Below are 16780 nucleotides of genomic sequence, written 5' to 3'. Positions count from 1 at the left end.
AGTGAAGTTTGTAGCGTCTATCATCCTCGGTCGAGTGCTTCAAATTTCCGCGTGGAAAAATAAAACTCAGAAAAAAATGGGCAAAACAAAACAAGAGAAAAAAAAACACTGGCTGATTTCGCAACTATATACAATACACAGATATATTTCGACTCGACTTTTGTAGCTTACACTAATTCCTGAGGAGCACATCACATTTTATGCTAAATATTTGTCCACGCCCTTGCCGACGGCGTCCTGCACGCTGGCGTACCCGTTCGCTTCCAGCAGGCGGTCCAGCTCGCGCTTAATTTTCGGCACCACCGGCGGCCCGTGAAAGATGAAGGACGTGTACAGCTGGACCGCACTCGCGCCCGCCTCAATCTTCTCGTACGCATCCTCGCCGGTAAAAATGCCCCCCACGCCAATGATCGGTATCTTGCCCTCGGTCAGCTTGTACACCCGGGCGATCATCGCCGTCGACCGGTGCTTCAGCGGCGGTCCGCTCAATCCACCGAGCTGGCCGGCATTGACGCTTCGCAGCGTAGCCGGCCGGTCGATCGTCGTGTTCGACACGATCAACCCGTCCACCGCGCACGCTTTCGCCCGCACCACATCCACGATCTCGCGCAGATCCTCCTCCGACAGGTCCGGCGCCAACTTCAACAGTATCGGGCGCTGCTCATTTGCCGGCAGGCTGGCACGTGCCTTCAGCACCTCCGTCAGCAACGTTTGCAGTGTGCTCTTGCTTTGCATCGTCCGCAGCCCGGGCGTGTTGGGGCTGCTCACGTTAATCACCAGATAGTCGGCCAACGTCCCGAACCGCTTCACGCCCTGCACGTAGTCGGCGATCGCGTCCAGCGACAGCTTGTTCTTGCCCAGATTGATCCCGAGGGCGACACGCTGGTCCGGTGGCTGCTGTTCGCGGCACTCCCGCAACCGTTCGTACACCACGTCGTGGCCCTCGCTGTTGAACCCGTACCGATTGACGATCGCTTTGTCCTCGTTCAGGCGAAAGATGCGCGGCCTCGCATTGCCCGGCTGCGGTTCGGGCGTGACTGAGCCGATCTCCACAAACCCGAACCCGATCAGCTGTAGCCCCTGGACGGCTTCGCCGTGCTTGTCGAACCCGGCCGCAATGCCGATCGGGTTGCTGAACGCCATGCCCAGCAGCCGGGTGCGCAATCGGTCCGTGTCCTGGTACGGTGGGCGGAACAGCTTCCACTTGACGCCCAGCACCGCCAGATCGTGGGCCGTTTCCGGCGGTATCAGCCGGACGATCGGCATGAACACGTTGTTGTAGAATTTCTCATCGCCCCGGCACACGCTGTACGCGCTGAAGACTCCCGCCGCCAGCCCGGTTACCTTCAGCAAGGAGCGGATTTTATTCTGGAAAGAAAGTGAAATGCAGTAAGACACCTTGATATTTCAACCTTATCAGCGACGTCACGGCAGGGGCCACGCGGAGAAGAGGAGGCGTTCATTTACCGGTGTTCTTACGCGGCATGCACACATGGTTTGATGGCAAGGTTAAATGCAATATTGTTAAGCTTAATTTGTCGGAAAGTGTTCGTTAATTCGAAAAAAAAAAATGCACTTTACACGGAGGAACGCTCAAACAGGTCCGTTACCGAACCGGATGATACTTCTTCACTGTTTTGCTTGTTTGTGAATCGTGCAGAAAGTGAAAGTTTCCACGGTGTGCGTGTGCTGTGGGGGGAAATGTGGTGATTTTGTTTACGTTTTGCCATAAATGTCAAACCAATGCGGCGCGCGGGAACACTGTGTGCTGCTAGAGGGTTTTTTTTTGCAAAATGCATATTTATGTTACAAAAAACATGTAAATGATCGGATTAAAATCGAAGCATTTAAAACAAAAAAAGGCAAAAGAGTGGGGAAACAAATTTGCTCCATTTTTAACAACAACAAACCGAGTTCAATCCACCTTTGACAGCTCATTTCGAGCCGGCTTGAGTCGAGTGGCGAAGTTGTGTTGTTATTGATACAGCCCGATCTCACCCACACTACCCTGCAAACCTGCGAAGTGTCATGTTCGGGAGTGAGGAGAAAAAACTCGCTGAGGCAGTGCGTGTGAATCAGCGAAGAAAAACAGAAGCACCCGAAAAAAGGTGCAAAAAACCTGCTTATCATCGCTGATACGCGACTGGACGACGCAACAAAAGGCGTTTGTGTGAAGTGTTTTCCAGAATATCCTCGTCGGAAAAGTAAAGATTGTTCCAGCGAAAAGGCAGCTCATCGAGGAAATCCATCATATCTTTGCTCGGCGCAATAGAAGGACGGGGGCCCGTGCAGGCCAGGAGCAGCGCGATTGTTTTCTTTGTGCTCAACGGGTGCGATCGTAGAAGGCGTTGTTGCTGCCCTGCCAGGGGTGCATCTTTTCCTGTGGTTTTAATTCCCGGAGTACTGCCATTTCCAGTGCAATATCAGTTCAGCTCAGAAGTGTGCGCGTGTGTGTGTGCGCGAGTGTATATGCGTTCAGTTTAAGTAGTTACGGTAATGTGAACCCCCCATTGCCAGCGAGTGCGAGTTCTTTGTTTACAAAATTGCTCCCCCGTCCTCCCGTTTCGGACAGTGGGCATGTTCGCCATAACCCCTTGTCCGTGGGGCGTGCTTCCATGCTGACAAAGGTATACTGTTACCCAGTGAAATAGCTCCTGCTACCTGCAGGTCTGTGCGTCTCGTCAACCGGAAGTGGCGTGAAGGATTTCCGTTTGGAACTGTTGCGTAGTAGAAATATCAAATCCCCACCATCGTCACCCGTCACCCGTTTCCTAGTGCGACCAACACAAACTTACGTACGGTGCTACAACGCTCCCTGTCTCTCTTTCGCTGTTTCGTACGCGATTTGTCTAATTGACGTATGCGCGCACGCTCGCTCTCGCTCTTTCATACTCTCTCTCTCTCTCTCCGTCCGTCTAATGCTCGAGCAAGGCTTTACAGTGAGCACAGAGTAGGAGCAGCCTCTTGACCAGCCAAGGTCACGAAGCGACACTCCGCTAGCGCACAGGCAGCGCAGGCACGGCAGGCAGGCAGGCAGGCAGGCATAGCTCTGCATGTTTACGTTTACGCGATTGCTGGCGATGGTGAGGAAGCCTTCTGGTTTCCCCGTGAACAGTGTGTGTTAGTGTGCGTGTGTGAATTTTCTTGCCAAAAGTAACCCCCAATAGGGAAGAGGGTTCACCCAAGGCCACTTGGGAGGGAGGGAAAACTCAGCGATCCTTCCCATCCATCATCAGCGACAGCGCCCAGCACAGGGAGAAAGTGTCACTACACACACAGATACAATCCACACGTGCCCCACCTGGAGCATCTAGCGCGGGGAACCTTCTTTTCTTCGACGTTTTCTTGAAGGAGCGAATGGTTTGAAACGCTGGGGACAACAACAGCACAGCAACTGCAACCATGATGCAAGCGGAGGACTCCGAGAGCCTTTCGTGGATCAGTGATAAGGTAAGGGCGAAAGGTGTCCACCTTTAGGTAAAAGGGTTTTTTTTCGTTTCTCACAGGGCAAGCAACACGCTACACGAAATGCGTCTCGGCGTTTGGCCTACTTTGACCACCCCCCCCATTGTTACCAACAGCGATGAACTCCCAGCGTTGGTGTGGGTGTGTGTGTGTGTGCACAGAGAGTTTGTGGGTGCATGCGGTTTTGCAGCCCTTTGTCGAACTTCATGCTCCCCCCCCCCCTCTCCCAAAAGGGAGTTTGTTTACCACTGCGTGGTGGTTTGAAGGAATTAAGATAGGCGCTGACCCGTACCGTAGAAACCGACTGAACTGCCTGGTGCCTGACCACACACGATAAAGAAAAACCACATAACACAAACATGTGGTAAAACGATGCCCCATAAGCAATGCTTTGTGTTGCTGGAGGGTCTTAAACAAAACCAGCAGCAGCAGCAGCGTAGCCACTGTGCGTTGCGTATCGAGCGCCACGCGCGTGCACCAGCCAAACCATCATTCCCTTCTACGCGAACGCGCTAGAAGCGAGAGCGTTCGACGTTCAAGGTCTTTCCGATGGCCAAACGGTTGATACACACATACACACAACCACGCGCGACGGAGTTTTGGAGGGGGATGGTATGATCGTGCCCCCGCTGCGCTGGTCGAATTAATATTCTACGCATGACATTGATCCTCAACTTTGGTTCTAAAGGCGCTGCAGCGCTTAGCGAATATGATGCAAAAGGCGCCAACCACACATTTGGCGCTGCTTCCGTTACAACGGGCATCAAACAAATGAACTTACACGAGCGTACGATCAGCAGCTTTAATAAGCAAACACTTTCCTCAGCAACGAGCGGCAGCGCCGAAGCGACCTACTTAGGCGGAATTAAAATTGATTTTTTTGTGGAGCCACCCTCCAACAGCTTCCGACAGCAAATGTTGCTGCACAAGCATAATGTGAGATCAATAACAAAAGTTATCATGAAACGACACAAAAAACGCTCCCTTTCTCAGCTGTTACTGCTCCGGAACCTTTGTTGCACCCTATCGGAAGTGTGTCTTCTTTCTTGCATCGCTTGCATTGCTTGGCCCCACCACCCTTCGAACAGGTACATCCGGGGCCCGAACGCCGTTGCACCGAATTGAAAAAAGGGGGTCAAATGAACGTGTGCCTAGTGTGGTGTACCAATCCTTGTTGCGATTGTTATCGCGCAACAACCGAGCCTTTGCGCGATCGCCGTTCGCTGCGCAATCTGGTGTGGCCCCCAATCGATCCCTCCCCTCCTCTCACCATGGTGGTAGGATCGTTCCCACAAGGGGGGGGGGGGGGTCCATGTGTGAGGTTAGCATGTAATCATTCTATTTGTTTCCTCTTCGCGGGCACGTCACCACACCCCATGTCCATGGGGCCGCGGGCAGCAGTTTTGATAACAGTAGTAGCAGGTCGTCCGATTGCAAGCGAGTGGCGATGCAAACAGTTGATGACGCAAAAGATTAAAGCTGCGACTTAAGTGTTGATTTTACAGCCTCTAGGGACACCGCCGTGGGTTCATTACCAGCGGTGGGCTCGTTCAACATGGTAGGGAAGCGTGTGGCTCTAAGTCGTAACCGATTGGGTTCAGACAGTAGAGTTTATCTTTTTTAATACAGCTTTTTCCATATATTAAACATTCTTTTCTGTTTCTCTCCCTTTACAGCCACCAACGACGGATGGAACGCTCGCAGTGCAGCCGCCGGATGTGGTGTCCGGTCCGTTCACATCGCTTACCCTCGACATGACCGACACGGACGACATCGACGATCGGCGATCGCCGGCCATGCACGGGGCGGGCGGACCCACCGATACTACCGGCACCAAGAAGGAGCGCAGCTTCCTGCTAATGGACGAGCAGGAGCGGATATGCGTGCGCTCCGCCGAACAGTTCTGCAAGCGGCTGTCCGTATCGCCCGACGCTAAGCTGAAGGTCGTGTCCATATTCGGCAACACGGGCGACGGCAAATCGCACACGATGAATCACGCCCTGTTCGGCGGTCGGGACGTGTTTAAAACCTCCTCCGAGCAGGCGTCCTGCACGATGGGCATCTGGGCGGCGTACCAGCGGCAAAAGAACGTCCTCGCGCTCGACACCGAGGGGCTGCTGGGTGAAACGGTGAACGAAAACCGCCAGATGCGCATGCTGCTCAAAGTGCTGGCCATCTCCGACATCATCATCTATCGCACGCGCGCCGAACGGTTGCGCACGGACATGTACAAGTTTCTCGGCACGGCATCGAAAGCGTTCACAAAGTACTTTTCCGGTGCGCTGCAGGCGCTCGATCTGCCCGGTCCGCCCCAGGCGCTCGGGCCCGCCGTCATCATCTTCCACGAAACGCACAACACGGAGGTGCTGAAGGAGGACGAGGATGGGAAGAAGGAGGAGGACATACTGCGCGAACGGTTCGCCAAGCTGCGGCTCGAGCTGAGCGCGTTCAGCTCGCTGCGGTACGTGGGCGTGCGCACCTCGAAACCGCCGACCAACTACGAACCGCTGCGCATGGTGTGGGAGAAGGAGGTGCGCAACACGGCCGTCCGTTCGCCCCGGTTGCCGCGGGTCGTGTTCGAGGCGCTGCTCGCGCTGAACAACAAGTTCAACGGCGAGCTGAGCCCGCTGCCGTTCCATGCCTTCCCGGAGCAGTACTTTACCTGCACGACGTACTGCAAGTCGTGCGACGCCCGCTGCCAGCTGTCGATGGGCCACCTGGAGCTGAAGGAGGACCACCGGTGCGGCAGCAGCAGCTGCAAGTACCAGCATCAGCACGAGAACAAGGTGTACCTGTGCAACCGGTGCTACGTGAACGGGCGCCAGGTGGTGGTCAGTATTAAGACGCAAAAGTCGAACGACTCGTCCTGGATGGGGCTAGCGCTGTACGCGTGGAGCGGCTCCGTCATCGAGTGTCCGCACTGCGGGGAGATCTACCGCTCGCGGCAACACTGGTACGGGAACAAGCCGCCGGAGCAGAACGCAGTACGGTAAGCTGTTTCATCGTTCGTCGTACGAGTTGCTTTGCTTTTTTCCCGCGAGAGGGCGCCCTTACAGCAACACATGAAGCGTTGCGATTGGGAAGCGTTTTTTTTAACGATTTTGGCTTTTCCCCCCACTCATTTCAGGACGGAAATTGTGCACGTCTGGAACGATGGCGGGCTGCAGCTGCAGGGCCCGACCCATTCGGCTCAGCTCGTGCTGGACGGGGTAGCTTACATCACCGATGCCATGGCCAGCGTTGGCTCACAGCCGACGAAGCTGGTCAAATCGTGGGTAACGGACAAAATACGGCCCGCGTACTGGCGCCCGGACAGTGAAATTATTGTAAGCGTGCTTGGGGTAAAGTTCGTGTGAAATAGATCGTTGTTTAATTGAGATTTTCCTTTCCTTTCCCCCCAAAAAAATAGCACTGCAAAGGATGCATCAGCAACTTCGAGCGCTTGGGTCTGAAGAAGCATCACTGTCGCAGCTGTGGCGAAGGGTTCTGCAACCATTGCTCCAAGCACGAGATGGCCGTACCGAGCCGCGGCTGGAACTATCCGGTGCGCGTGTGCAACAGCTGCTGGAACGACGGCCGAAACGGTGGCACCGTGGGCACGGAAGGGCTGGCTGGTCCGGGGGCAGCCGTGAATGGAATGACATCGAACGGGAACCACCATCCTCACCACCGCCATCACTCGCCGGAACAAACGCACCGGAATGCAGGTAGGTGTGAGACGCAGACGTAGACAGATAGGCAGGGCCCGGGAAAATCCTAACCCGACCCCATCACCCCCCCCCCCCCCCCAACATTTGTGTAACGTTGCTGTTCAAAATTGCGCTGAATCTGGCTCGACTGCTGCTGCTGCACGATTCTGTGTTTCCCTATTTACTTCTCGATCCGCCGTGCGTGCGATGTGATGATGGTGGCGATGTGTTACACGATGACACGCGATCGTGATTCTCCCTTCACGTCGTCCATCCCGTCCGCGGCACAGAGCGGGAAGAACTTGCTGAGCAAGCGCTTACTGATGAGGCTGACCTCCTCGTGCCGTCTTCTTCTGCAGGCAATAATGGTATCGACGAGGCGAACAACGTGCTGGTGCGGCGCTACGGCGAGGCAGTCATCAACACGATCAGCAACATTGGCGCCGTGCTGGAGTACCCGAAAGGTGTGTGTTTTTTGTGTGCATGTTTTTTTTTTCCTTTTCGTATCATGCTTTTAACGTGCCCTGTTTTCGCGTAGATTTTATCAAGGAATCGGCCCGCCCATCCTACTGGGTGCCGGATGCGGAGGCACCGAACTGCTACATCTGCGAGCTGCTGTTCGGTTCGCCGGAAGAGCTGAACGCGCTGGCAGCACTTGCCAACCAACCTGCCGCCCCAGCATCAGTAGTAGCGCCCCATGCCTCCGGAACATCGACACCGGCGACAGCAGCGTCGCCTGCCAAGCGGGCTGAGAGCAGCGGTGCCGCCGACCCGGTGGCCCGTTCGGGCGGTGGAACCCAGCGCTCCTCGGGCGGTGGCGCATCCGTTCCCCCGAAGGCTGGCGTTGCTGGTGTGCCGCCGGCCCAACGTTTATCTGCCGGCTCGGCGTCGTACCGTTCAGCGATCGATCGCCGGAGGCACCACTGCCGGGCGTGTGGCAATGCGGTCTGTGCCGGCTGCTCGCAGAACCGTCGGCCCGTACCGAAACGGGGATGGCTGAGTGATGTGCGCGTTTGCAACAGCTGCTACACGGCGGAAGATTAGGCGCGTTCCTAGGGGGAGCACGCTACCAGTAGTTTGTAAGATTTCCATCAGAGACTCGTTTCCAATCCCCAACCCCACAGACCAGTTCTCGCGGATCGTTGACACCCAGCGTTTAGCAAATTATTAGTACAATTTGTAGCTTGCTTTCCGTTGTAGGGCTAGCGTGAATGTGGCTGTATGTGAAACCTTCCTGGATAAATCCTTCCTTCCAAAAAAAAAAGAAAACACCGCGGCACCATGCAGCCGCCCCAAAAGCTCAAGCTTCTTCTCAAGCCCTCTCTTCCCCAGTTTTGCATTTTCACCCGTGTGGCGGGGGAAGTGACAAACAACAAATGTGTGTTTAGCCAAAAGAAAAACAAAACAAACGACAACAACGCTTCAAGCTTGAGGTGGTGGCGACAGCGTGGCATTCTAGGTCACGGCTGCCGAACGACCAAAAATGTGATGATATTTACCTTTGTTTTCAAACACTTTTTTTACTAGCTCTTAGCTTATGAATATTGATAATGATTTTGATTGTTTGTTTAATTTTGTTTTTTTTTGTGTGTGTACACCTAATATGGTTCGGCTTTGAAGAGACTGTGGCGTGAAAACGGAAAAGACTCTAGTATTTGAATGCGTGGAGTAGGGTTGTTGAAGGAAAAGTGTAGTTTAGAACGTTAGCTTTAAATCGTTTCCGCGTCGATTTGATTCCTTGCTTGTTCAGTTTGTTCATAGATATTTTGTTTTTCCGTAACTCAAGAAAAGCTGTACTGGTGTTAAAGAGTGATCTGGTGTGTAGCAGGAAAAACAAAGCAGGGCTTTATTAGGTTTGGAAATTTGTTGCACGTTCGCTCGCTTCCTTCATGATGCTGATGCGACACAACTTCGAATGCCATGAGGATGATGGTGACGATAAATGATGCTAACCATTGTACGCTTCATATCATCATCCCGAGGAAACCTGAAATGGTTTTAAAACTCTACAAAAAAAAAAAAAAAAACCGCCCGATCGCCCGATCGGGCACGGCCAGAATCAAAATTACCACAAAACAAACCACCCACGATCATCTTCCTAAAACGAACATATAAAAAAACCAAAACAAAATAACGGTTATGCTGCCATCCGGTATTTATATGTACACCTCAGTACACTGTGGGTGTTGCAATGCACACAAACACACACAATACACACTCAAAACACATGTAACAAGCATAAGCGATTGAATTTAACTCTGTACCATTTTTGCGTGATTAAAAAGAGCGCGCTGAGTGACACGGATTTAGCCGTGTGTATCTGTTTGCTGGCAAATTACGACAACAACAACAAAAAAACCCGGGAAGCTAAACGGAGCAATTGCGCCATGGCGCGGCCGCGTAAACATAGTTTATGTGGCGGATAATGTGTAGTTAAAGTAATTGATATTTCCCCCTTTTTCCAGCAGAACAACACTCCTGTGTCCCTCCGGCAGTCCCTCGTGTGGCATCTTAGTATGTACTGTACGGGCACGTAAAACCACATATATATAGAACAGATATATACAGATAAAGATACATACATATATACATATATATATATTTCGATAACTCTTCAGAAGAATTCGAATGGCACAGTTTTAGAATAAATTAATGTTTTTTCTTTTCTTTATTATTTTTAGCAATGACTTTTGAAAGAAACGGTCAGCATTGGATTTGATTCACTGTATGTACTGCTGTTGGTACACAAAACCGATCGATCAACATTGTTCGTGATGCATAAAAATAGCACCAAGCATGATCGGTACGACAATCGATGTAATTAGTTGAAAACAACGTCAAGCGAGGACAACAGCAGCACGGTGTCTATTTTAGGAATTGGAAAACTGATTTTCATTTTTCTCTGCAACAATGATTGAGTTTATTCTACTGTCGATCATTCCCGCGCGCTCTCACTCTTTCTCTCTCTCTCTTACCCTACATAAGGATTATGCACTTTATTGCGATTGCTTAGGCTAATCTTTTCCAAGTACGCTCGGGCATTTTGCTAAGCAAAAAACTAAAAATCACTAACACTATTTACACGTCCATGCAGCCGGCCAATGCTCAATCATCACTTCAGGTACATCTGCAACCCGGCCGGCAGTTCGAAGTTGTTCGCCTCGAGCAGATCGGACAGTTTGCGCGCGAACTCGGTCGTGATCTTCAGCTCGTCGCCTTCGTCCAGCAGCCGCTGGAAGAGCTGGACGGCCGCTTCGCAGTTGTTGTCCCGCACGTACTGCCCGAGGGCCAGCTGCAGAAAGTCGGACTCGCGCACATTCGCCAGCCCCTTGGCGCACTTGGCCAACCGCAGCACGGGCTCGAGCTTGCCGCTGCCGACGAGAAACTCGCACTGCGTGAGGATGTACTCGTGGTTGACGCGCACCTCCGGATTGATAAGCATGCGGCGCAGCTGTGCCTCGGTGCCGCCGACCGCCAGTGCCACGATCAGCGTGTTGTTCGTGTTGACCGGTCCGTGGATTTGCGACACGATTTGGATCGTTTCGCTTAGCAGCGCTTTGGCTTCGGCTGGTGTAATGTCCTGCTGCTGGCCGTTGGTAAGCTCCACCAGCAGCGTCATGATTTCCAGCTGCAACGGTGTCCGCCGTTTCTCGGTGGCGATCCGTTTGAACTCGTCGATGGCGGCCCGCCGGTGGCCGGCCAGCAGGTACTCGCGCAGCACCGGCCCGAGCAGTGCGTTGTCGTAGTTACAGTACCCAAGCTGGACGAGCAAATCGAGCAGCTGCTGGGTGGTGTTGGGAGAGGCACTTCCTCCCTGCTCGCCTTTGGCGTTGGCCGCCGCCCACTGTGCCGTGTTGGTGAGCAGATTCCAGACGTTTTTGCTGGTAGAGCCTTCCTCGGCGCCGCGCAGCTTACCACCGCCAGCTGCGCGTTCGCGCAGCACCTTCTTCGCACCGTCGAGCTGGCCGCGCTCGACCAGCAGCGCGGCGTAGTCCAGTATCTTGTGCTCGTCCACCACGAAGCCGGGAAACTGTTTGCGTAGCTGCTCCAGCGTGCGGCCGGCCTGCTCCGGGTTGCCCACCTTCGTGTACAGCTCGACCACGGAGGCGAGCATGCCGGAGCTTTGGTCCACCTTCGCCTGGTCGCACTTCTGCTTCAGCTCGAGCGCCCGCTTGTACCGGCCCTCGCGCACACTGAGCTGCAGCAGGCGGCGCAGCACGCCGCGCGTATTCAGCTTCTTCTGCTCCAGCTCCACCAGGTGGCACTCCAGCTCGTCGTAGCTCATGTCGCGCGGATGCACACCGATCGTGTCGAACAGCTCCTTCGACAGGATTGTTAGCTGGTCGTCGGTGACCTTCTTCAGCAGCGCATCGGTCGCTTCGGCCCCGTTCGCACCCGTTGCTTTCCCAGCACGCCCGAAATGATTCTTCAGCACGCCGGCCGCCATGCGCGATATCTTGATCTCGAACCGATCGAACTCGGCGAGCAGCGCCCGCAGGCTGGCCGCGTCGTGCTTGCTCTTCTTGTTGCTGATCAGCTCGAGCAGCAGCTGGCCGGCTAGATCGTGCCGCGTGTCAGCCGACCGTTCGCCGATCGCGCGTATAACCTCCGCAAGCTTGCGCTGGTGGGCGCCGGAGCGGTTCACGTTCGCTTGCAGGATCAGCGGCCACAGCAGCGTCTCCGTGTCGAGCTTGGTCGGGTAGCGGCGCACAATCTCGAGCACCTCGTCGAACCGGTTCTGGTAGAGCAGGTGCGATATGAACGGTGTCATCAGTACGGCCGTCCGTACGCCGCACGCTTCGAAAATCTTCAGCGCCGCCCGGGAATCCTTCAGCGTGAGGGCCAGCTTGGGCAGCACGTACTGGGTGAGCGTTTCCTGGTCCGGGTCCACCTTCAGCTTGCGCATCGTTTGCAGCACCCCCAGCACGCCGGCCTCCCCGTCCGTCTTGGTGCGCTGCATGAACAGTGGCCAGAAGTAGTGCGGGCGCAGATCTTCGAGCGGCGCGAGCGCCGCCAGCAGCCGCGCAAAGTACGGATGGCCCGCCTTGGCAGCGCACTCGCACGCGACCTGGTACGCGCGTGCATTGCGCTCCGTCTGTACCAGCCTTTGCAGGAAGCGGTTCAACCGATCGAACGGCACATCGTTGCGCAGCATCTCCACCATCAGGAACGTCCCGTAGCCGTCGGTGTTTTCGTTCGCCCGGAACTGCGGCGCCGGCAGGTCGTCGAGCAGTGCCATCATGCCGTCGAGATGGCCGGCCCGCACCAGCCCGCTCAGCACGTTGCGCAGCACTGGATGGATCCGACCGTCGCCGGTCAGCTCCTCTGGCAGTAGCTTCAGCAGGGCGCGCACCAGCTCCGGCTGCACCTTCGCACCGAGCGCGAGAGCGAGCAGCTCGAGAACGTGCCGCTCCTGCAGCTGCGAGCCCTTGTCGCGCACCATCTTCAGCACCCGGTCGCCCATACCGTCCTCGAGGAAGGCAATCATCAGCTCGCCGTACGTTTCGCCGTTCGCCGACACGCTGCTGGCGCTCATCGTTTCCAGCACCATCTGCACGCCGTCCAGATCGCCAGCCCGGCCGTACCCGCGTATCATCAGGTTGATCACGTCGACCGTCAGCGGCAGGTTGCGCTCCTTCATCATCTCCCCGACGAGCTTCATCTCCGCGATGTCGCCCTTCTCGGCCAGCACCCCCAGCAGCCCCCGGTACAGGTCGGCATCCTTCTCGACCGCGTCGCCCATGGTCGCGAGAAACGCCGGCACGTCCGTGATGGTGCGCTCGTTCTCCCGGTACACCTGTAGCAGCACCTTCCAGTGTTTCTGCTGCGGTTCGCCCAGATAGAACCAGAACTGCTCGAACACCTTCATGCGCGTTTCGAGCGTTTCCGCACAGAGCAGGGAGCCACAGCACTGGAGCAAAAACTCGTACGCATCGGGCGGTATTTCGAACGGTTTCGCTAGCAGTTGATTCAGCTTTTCCAGCTGCACGCGCCGGTACACAATCGCATCGGACCGCAGTTCGTCCACCAGCCGTACACTGTCGACCGGCTTTTGCTGCTGCTTGCCGGATGGCGCTGCTGCTCGATCGGGCTGGTGGACCGTCGATTCTTGCTGCTTGGCCGACGGGACCGTCTGGCAGTGGCGAACGGACTGGGACAGCAGTCTGGCAAACGGTACGGTGTGTTGCTGCAGCACTCCGGCACCGTAACACGAACCGGCGGCAGCACACTGTAGGGCGGCCCGCTGGCACACCACCACCCGTCTCAGCAGGGTCACTCGAAGGTGATTCATTGCGGCCTGAAAGAAAAACGGGAAAGAACAGCACTCGGTCACGAAAACGGACGAAACGCAAAAGTCGCTCGCCCGGTGCAGCGCGCGCTCGGAAAGTGATTACATGAACGTGTGCAAAAGCTGCTCGGTCGAGGCCGGGGGTTGGTTTGTTTTGAATCGCGCACCACACTGACAGCTAGAAACGTCAGTGTCAGCTGCCACGGCGCGACTGTGTGCGTGTGTGTGCGTGAGACGTCGCGTCCCGGTGTCGGACAGAGCACGTGGTGATGTAAACAAACCGATTGTTTGGATTTGTTTTGTGGCGAGGAGGAAAAAAAGTTGCGTAAACTTTACGCTAATTTGTGCCCTTTGAAAGGTAAGCAAATGGGAAAGAATGATCAAACACTGCATTGGAGATGGTTTCGTTGAGGAGATCACGATTTTTCAGGTCACGCATGGAAAAGTGTTAAAAAGAAGAGCAAGAAAATGAATAAATGCGTTATATAAATAGAAAAAAAAAGAAAAAAAAAAGAACGAAATGAAGCTAGAACGATGTCTTTTCGCCCCTACAAAGACCAGGGTGTAGCATTATTAAAGAAAAAACTACAGGCAAATTTTCCGCGAAGCTTGCCATTGTTTGCTACGCTGCCCGCTCGAGGCAGGAAAGTGAAATCCGAATGAAACGCTCCATTCAAAAAAACAAAAAAAAACTGCATCGCTTTTCATTCAAAAACACAGATCCGCCATCCGCCCGCGAATGACATTACAGTGCTGTGCCAGGGTGTGTGTACGTGCCGCCGGTGCCAATCTTTCTCACAGTGTGCGTGTGCGTACTCCGTTCCTCTTGATCGCACCGGCCGTACAGGCGATACACGGGGCCACGGCTTTATTTACCGCTCGGCACAAACGCCACCCGGATCGTGAACTCGGTTGCGCGGCTGCTCTCGTTTCTAACTCTTTTTTTTCTTTCTTTGTGTGTTTGTTCTTTCTACGGACGGACGGACGCTGCAACACACACGCAGACGACTCGGAAACGCGTGGGACGGGCCAGGAAACCGCAAACCAACACGCTCTACCGTCCTCTATTGCGTATCCGCAAACCGCAGTGTGGTGTGATTGTGCAGAAAAAAGGAAGTGTCTAGAAGTTGTAGTAGTAGTAGGCTGGGGACGCGTTCTGGCCCCCAAAAATCGCCCTTCCCGTTTGTGTGCGCGTGTGCCTGGAAAGTGAAATCGAAGCAAGCCCAAACACCCAACCAAAAGCTTCTCCCATGTTGTGTTGAGTGTCGGGCAGGGGCGGACCTTTGGACGGGATTGATTGCGGGACCATCGCGTGGACAACGCGACCGTGCCGTCACTGTGCGTGTGTGTGTACGTTGGTGTGAATTTTCTAGCCGTGTGGGCTACAGTGTACACGTCCGCGTGGTTTTCCAGCGGAAGAAACCGGACGTGCTGCAAAGTTAGGGGATTGCATTATAATTACTGTACGCACTGTACTTACCGTGGTGTGTGTGTGTGCGATTGGCTGGCAGTTATCAGGTAAGAGTGTTCAATACTGGTGTGTGCAGTTTCTTACCCCCAGCGTGCCCAATCATCTAGTTTGCATCTAATTAAACCTTCATTCCCCCCCTCCATCTACTGTGCACAAACGTATCTTTATCGAAATGGGTTAAAACGGCGTCCCCCACGTCCCCGCAAGGGCTCGTCAGTGAACTACGCAACGAAACACACGTTCGTCAATGATGATGGGTGTGCATGTGTTGTTATGGGTTCAGGGGTTGCTTCTTCTTTGCCGCGGCTGCCCGTAGCAACCAATCCATCAATGGGTGAGGTGTATGTGTGTGTGTGTGTGTGTGTGAAAGAGAGAGCGAGAGGGTAGAGGAATTAGTAGTCTCTTCCACTACTACGAAAGGTAGCTAGAGAAGCAGTGGTTGTAGTTGCGTTGGGAAGCTGATCATCCCCTTTCAGGGCTGATAGCTTTCAACAACAACAACAACAACAAAAACACCTCCGAAACCCTGCCCACATGTGTGCCCGCGTGGTACTTGTGTGTGTGTGTGTACGGGCTGCGACCTGTGGGGCGACGGCGGAAGAGTATGTGATATACACCGGCCGCCATTACACCCGAACGTTTGGTTTAACAAAATCCCCTCACCACCCACCTTCCCGTTGCTGTGTGGTGGGGGAGGGGGAGAGGGGTGGAGGGGGGGTAGAGATACAGCATAAATGAACCATTTCAGGCGGCGGCCCCCCTCGCAACGGGGCCGGTATTATTTTCGGGTACAATCGAACGATACACAGAGAGAGAGAGAGAGAGAGAGAGAGAGGAAGAGAGAAAGAGGGATGCAGTGTTGTGCGGAGGGGGGCCAATTTTTTCGGCCCCCTTTTCCTCCCGTGTACAGTACCAGCCCCGTACTGGTGGCGTAGAACGCCACCACCTCCATCATCGCGTCTGTGTGTGTGTGTGTCCTTGTGGGGCGCAAATCGTCGGCAACACAACTATTTGAAACGCGCACCGCAACAAAACGCACAGTTCGTTTGCGTAAAAGACGCGCGGGCCGGGGTTGCTTGGCTGATGCTGATGCGTCTTGGTGTTGGTTGTGCCGCTGGCTTCATCTGCAGAATCACGCCGTTTTTGGAGCAGTTTGTGTTTTTGTTTAAAGCTGCTAAAATAGATACGCCGACTTAGTCGGTCGGTTAGAGGCTTGCTTGATTGAGTTGGTGCAATAATTTTCCATTTTTTTAAGTCGTTCCCTTACCACGTGTATTGCTGTTTTCAGTTTCATTTTGACAGCTGTCAAAGCATAGTATCAAATTTCAATATTTAGTGTACGGGTTTTGCTTGGTGTGTTGCTTACTGATCGTATGTACGATCTCACTTTTGGGGACCAAGTTTCGTCCAAAGATACACTATTAGATACATATTAGTCCATAGATTTGCAGTTTCTATTCGCTCTCCCTCCGTTATAAAGCTTACCCACTTGCTGTTCCCCTTTGTTGCTTCACCAATCGATTGGTTCCGATTGTGCGTTGATCGATTTCACGGACATTTTAACATTGGCGTCGGTACCGAACCAGACCTAAACAAACGAGCAGTCTAACATGATCGGTGTATATTACAACTACTACAACTGCTGCCACTACTACCACTACTACTACTACCTAGCCAGCACGGTCACCGCTAGAAGGTCTATTTCTAGCTGTGTGTATGATCAAAACCACCTCCACCTCATCCTCGGTAGTAGAGGCATCCACGGCACCGCTCCGTGCAAGTTATGCACGTTATCTCGAGCGTTGGTGCTGCTACAGCCACGCTAATTTGGCGATAGTGACAAGTGTGTGCCAAGCATTGGAATTT

At 54.0% G+C, this 16780-nt stretch overlaps 4 protein-coding genes across 6 annotated transcripts in view; 2 read left to right on the top strand and 2 right to left on the bottom strand.

Moving 5' to 3' along the window:
* Positions 1 to 122: 122 nt before the first annotated feature.
* LOC121603115 (dihydroorotate dehydrogenase (quinone), mitochondrial) lies at positions 123 to 1716 on the bottom strand. Its single transcript, XM_041931838.1, has 2 exons — positions 1468 to 1716; positions 123 to 1368 (listed from the first exon to the last, which is right to left on the bottom strand). The coding sequence occupies exons 1-2, from the start codon at positions 1492 to 1494 to the stop codon at positions 199 to 201; spliced, it is 1197 nt and encodes a 398-aa protein (XP_041787772.1). The 5' UTR covers positions 1495 to 1716; the 3' UTR covers positions 123 to 198.
* A 290-nt stretch (positions 1717 to 2006) lies between these two features.
* LOC121603092 (zinc finger FYVE domain-containing protein 1-like) lies at positions 2007 to 8407 on the top strand. 3 transcript variants are annotated; one of them, XM_041931820.1, is made up of 6 exons: positions 2007 to 3450; positions 5142 to 6454; positions 6593 to 6791; positions 6875 to 7172; positions 7445 to 7618; positions 7693 to 8407. In XM_041931820.1, the coding sequence occupies exons 1-6, from the start codon at positions 3403 to 3405 to the stop codon at positions 8196 to 8198; spliced, it is 2538 nt and encodes an 845-aa protein (XP_041787754.1). In that variant the 5' UTR covers positions 2007 to 3402; the 3' UTR covers positions 8199 to 8407. The 3 variants fall into 3 exon arrangements, with proteins under 3 accessions (XP_041787754.1, XP_041787763.1, XP_041787758.1); XM_041931829.1 differs by having other exon boundaries at positions 2008 to 3450; positions 7514 to 7618; XM_041931824.1 differs by lacking the exon at positions 2007 to 3450 and adding an exon at positions 4920 to 5023.
* Positions 8408 to 9855: 1448 nt separating this feature from the next.
* LOC121603081 (leucine-rich PPR motif-containing protein, mitochondrial) lies at positions 9856 to 13640 on the bottom strand. The gene is made up of 2 exons (XM_041931810.1): positions 13550 to 13640; positions 9856 to 13452 (listed from the first exon to the last, which is right to left on the bottom strand). Exon 2 carries the CDS (start codon positions 13444 to 13446, stop codon positions 10267 to 10269), a length of 3180 nt encoding a protein of 1059 aa, XP_041787744.1. The 5' UTR covers positions 13447 to 13452; positions 13550 to 13640; the 3' UTR covers positions 9856 to 10266.
* A 629-nt stretch (positions 13641 to 14269) lies between these two features.
* Positions 14270 to 16780, top strand: part of LOC121603023 (mucin-5AC) — an 88750-nt gene continuing 86239 nt past the window's right edge. The window contains exon 1 of the mRNA XM_041931787.1: positions 14270 to 14961. The gene's annotated coding sequence lies outside the window, so the exon portion shown is untranslated. The remainder of the gene's footprint in view (positions 14962 to 16780) is intronic.

The sequence above is a fragment of the Anopheles merus genome, chromosome 2R, assembly GCF_017562075.2.
Source record: "Anopheles merus strain MAF chromosome 2R, AmerM5.1, whole genome shotgun sequence".
NCBI classification, from domain to species: Eukaryota; Metazoa; Arthropoda; class Insecta; order Diptera; family Culicidae; genus Anopheles; species Anopheles merus.
Note: the sequence above shows the minus strand (reverse complement) of the source record. Positions and strands in the feature narration are given on the sequence as shown.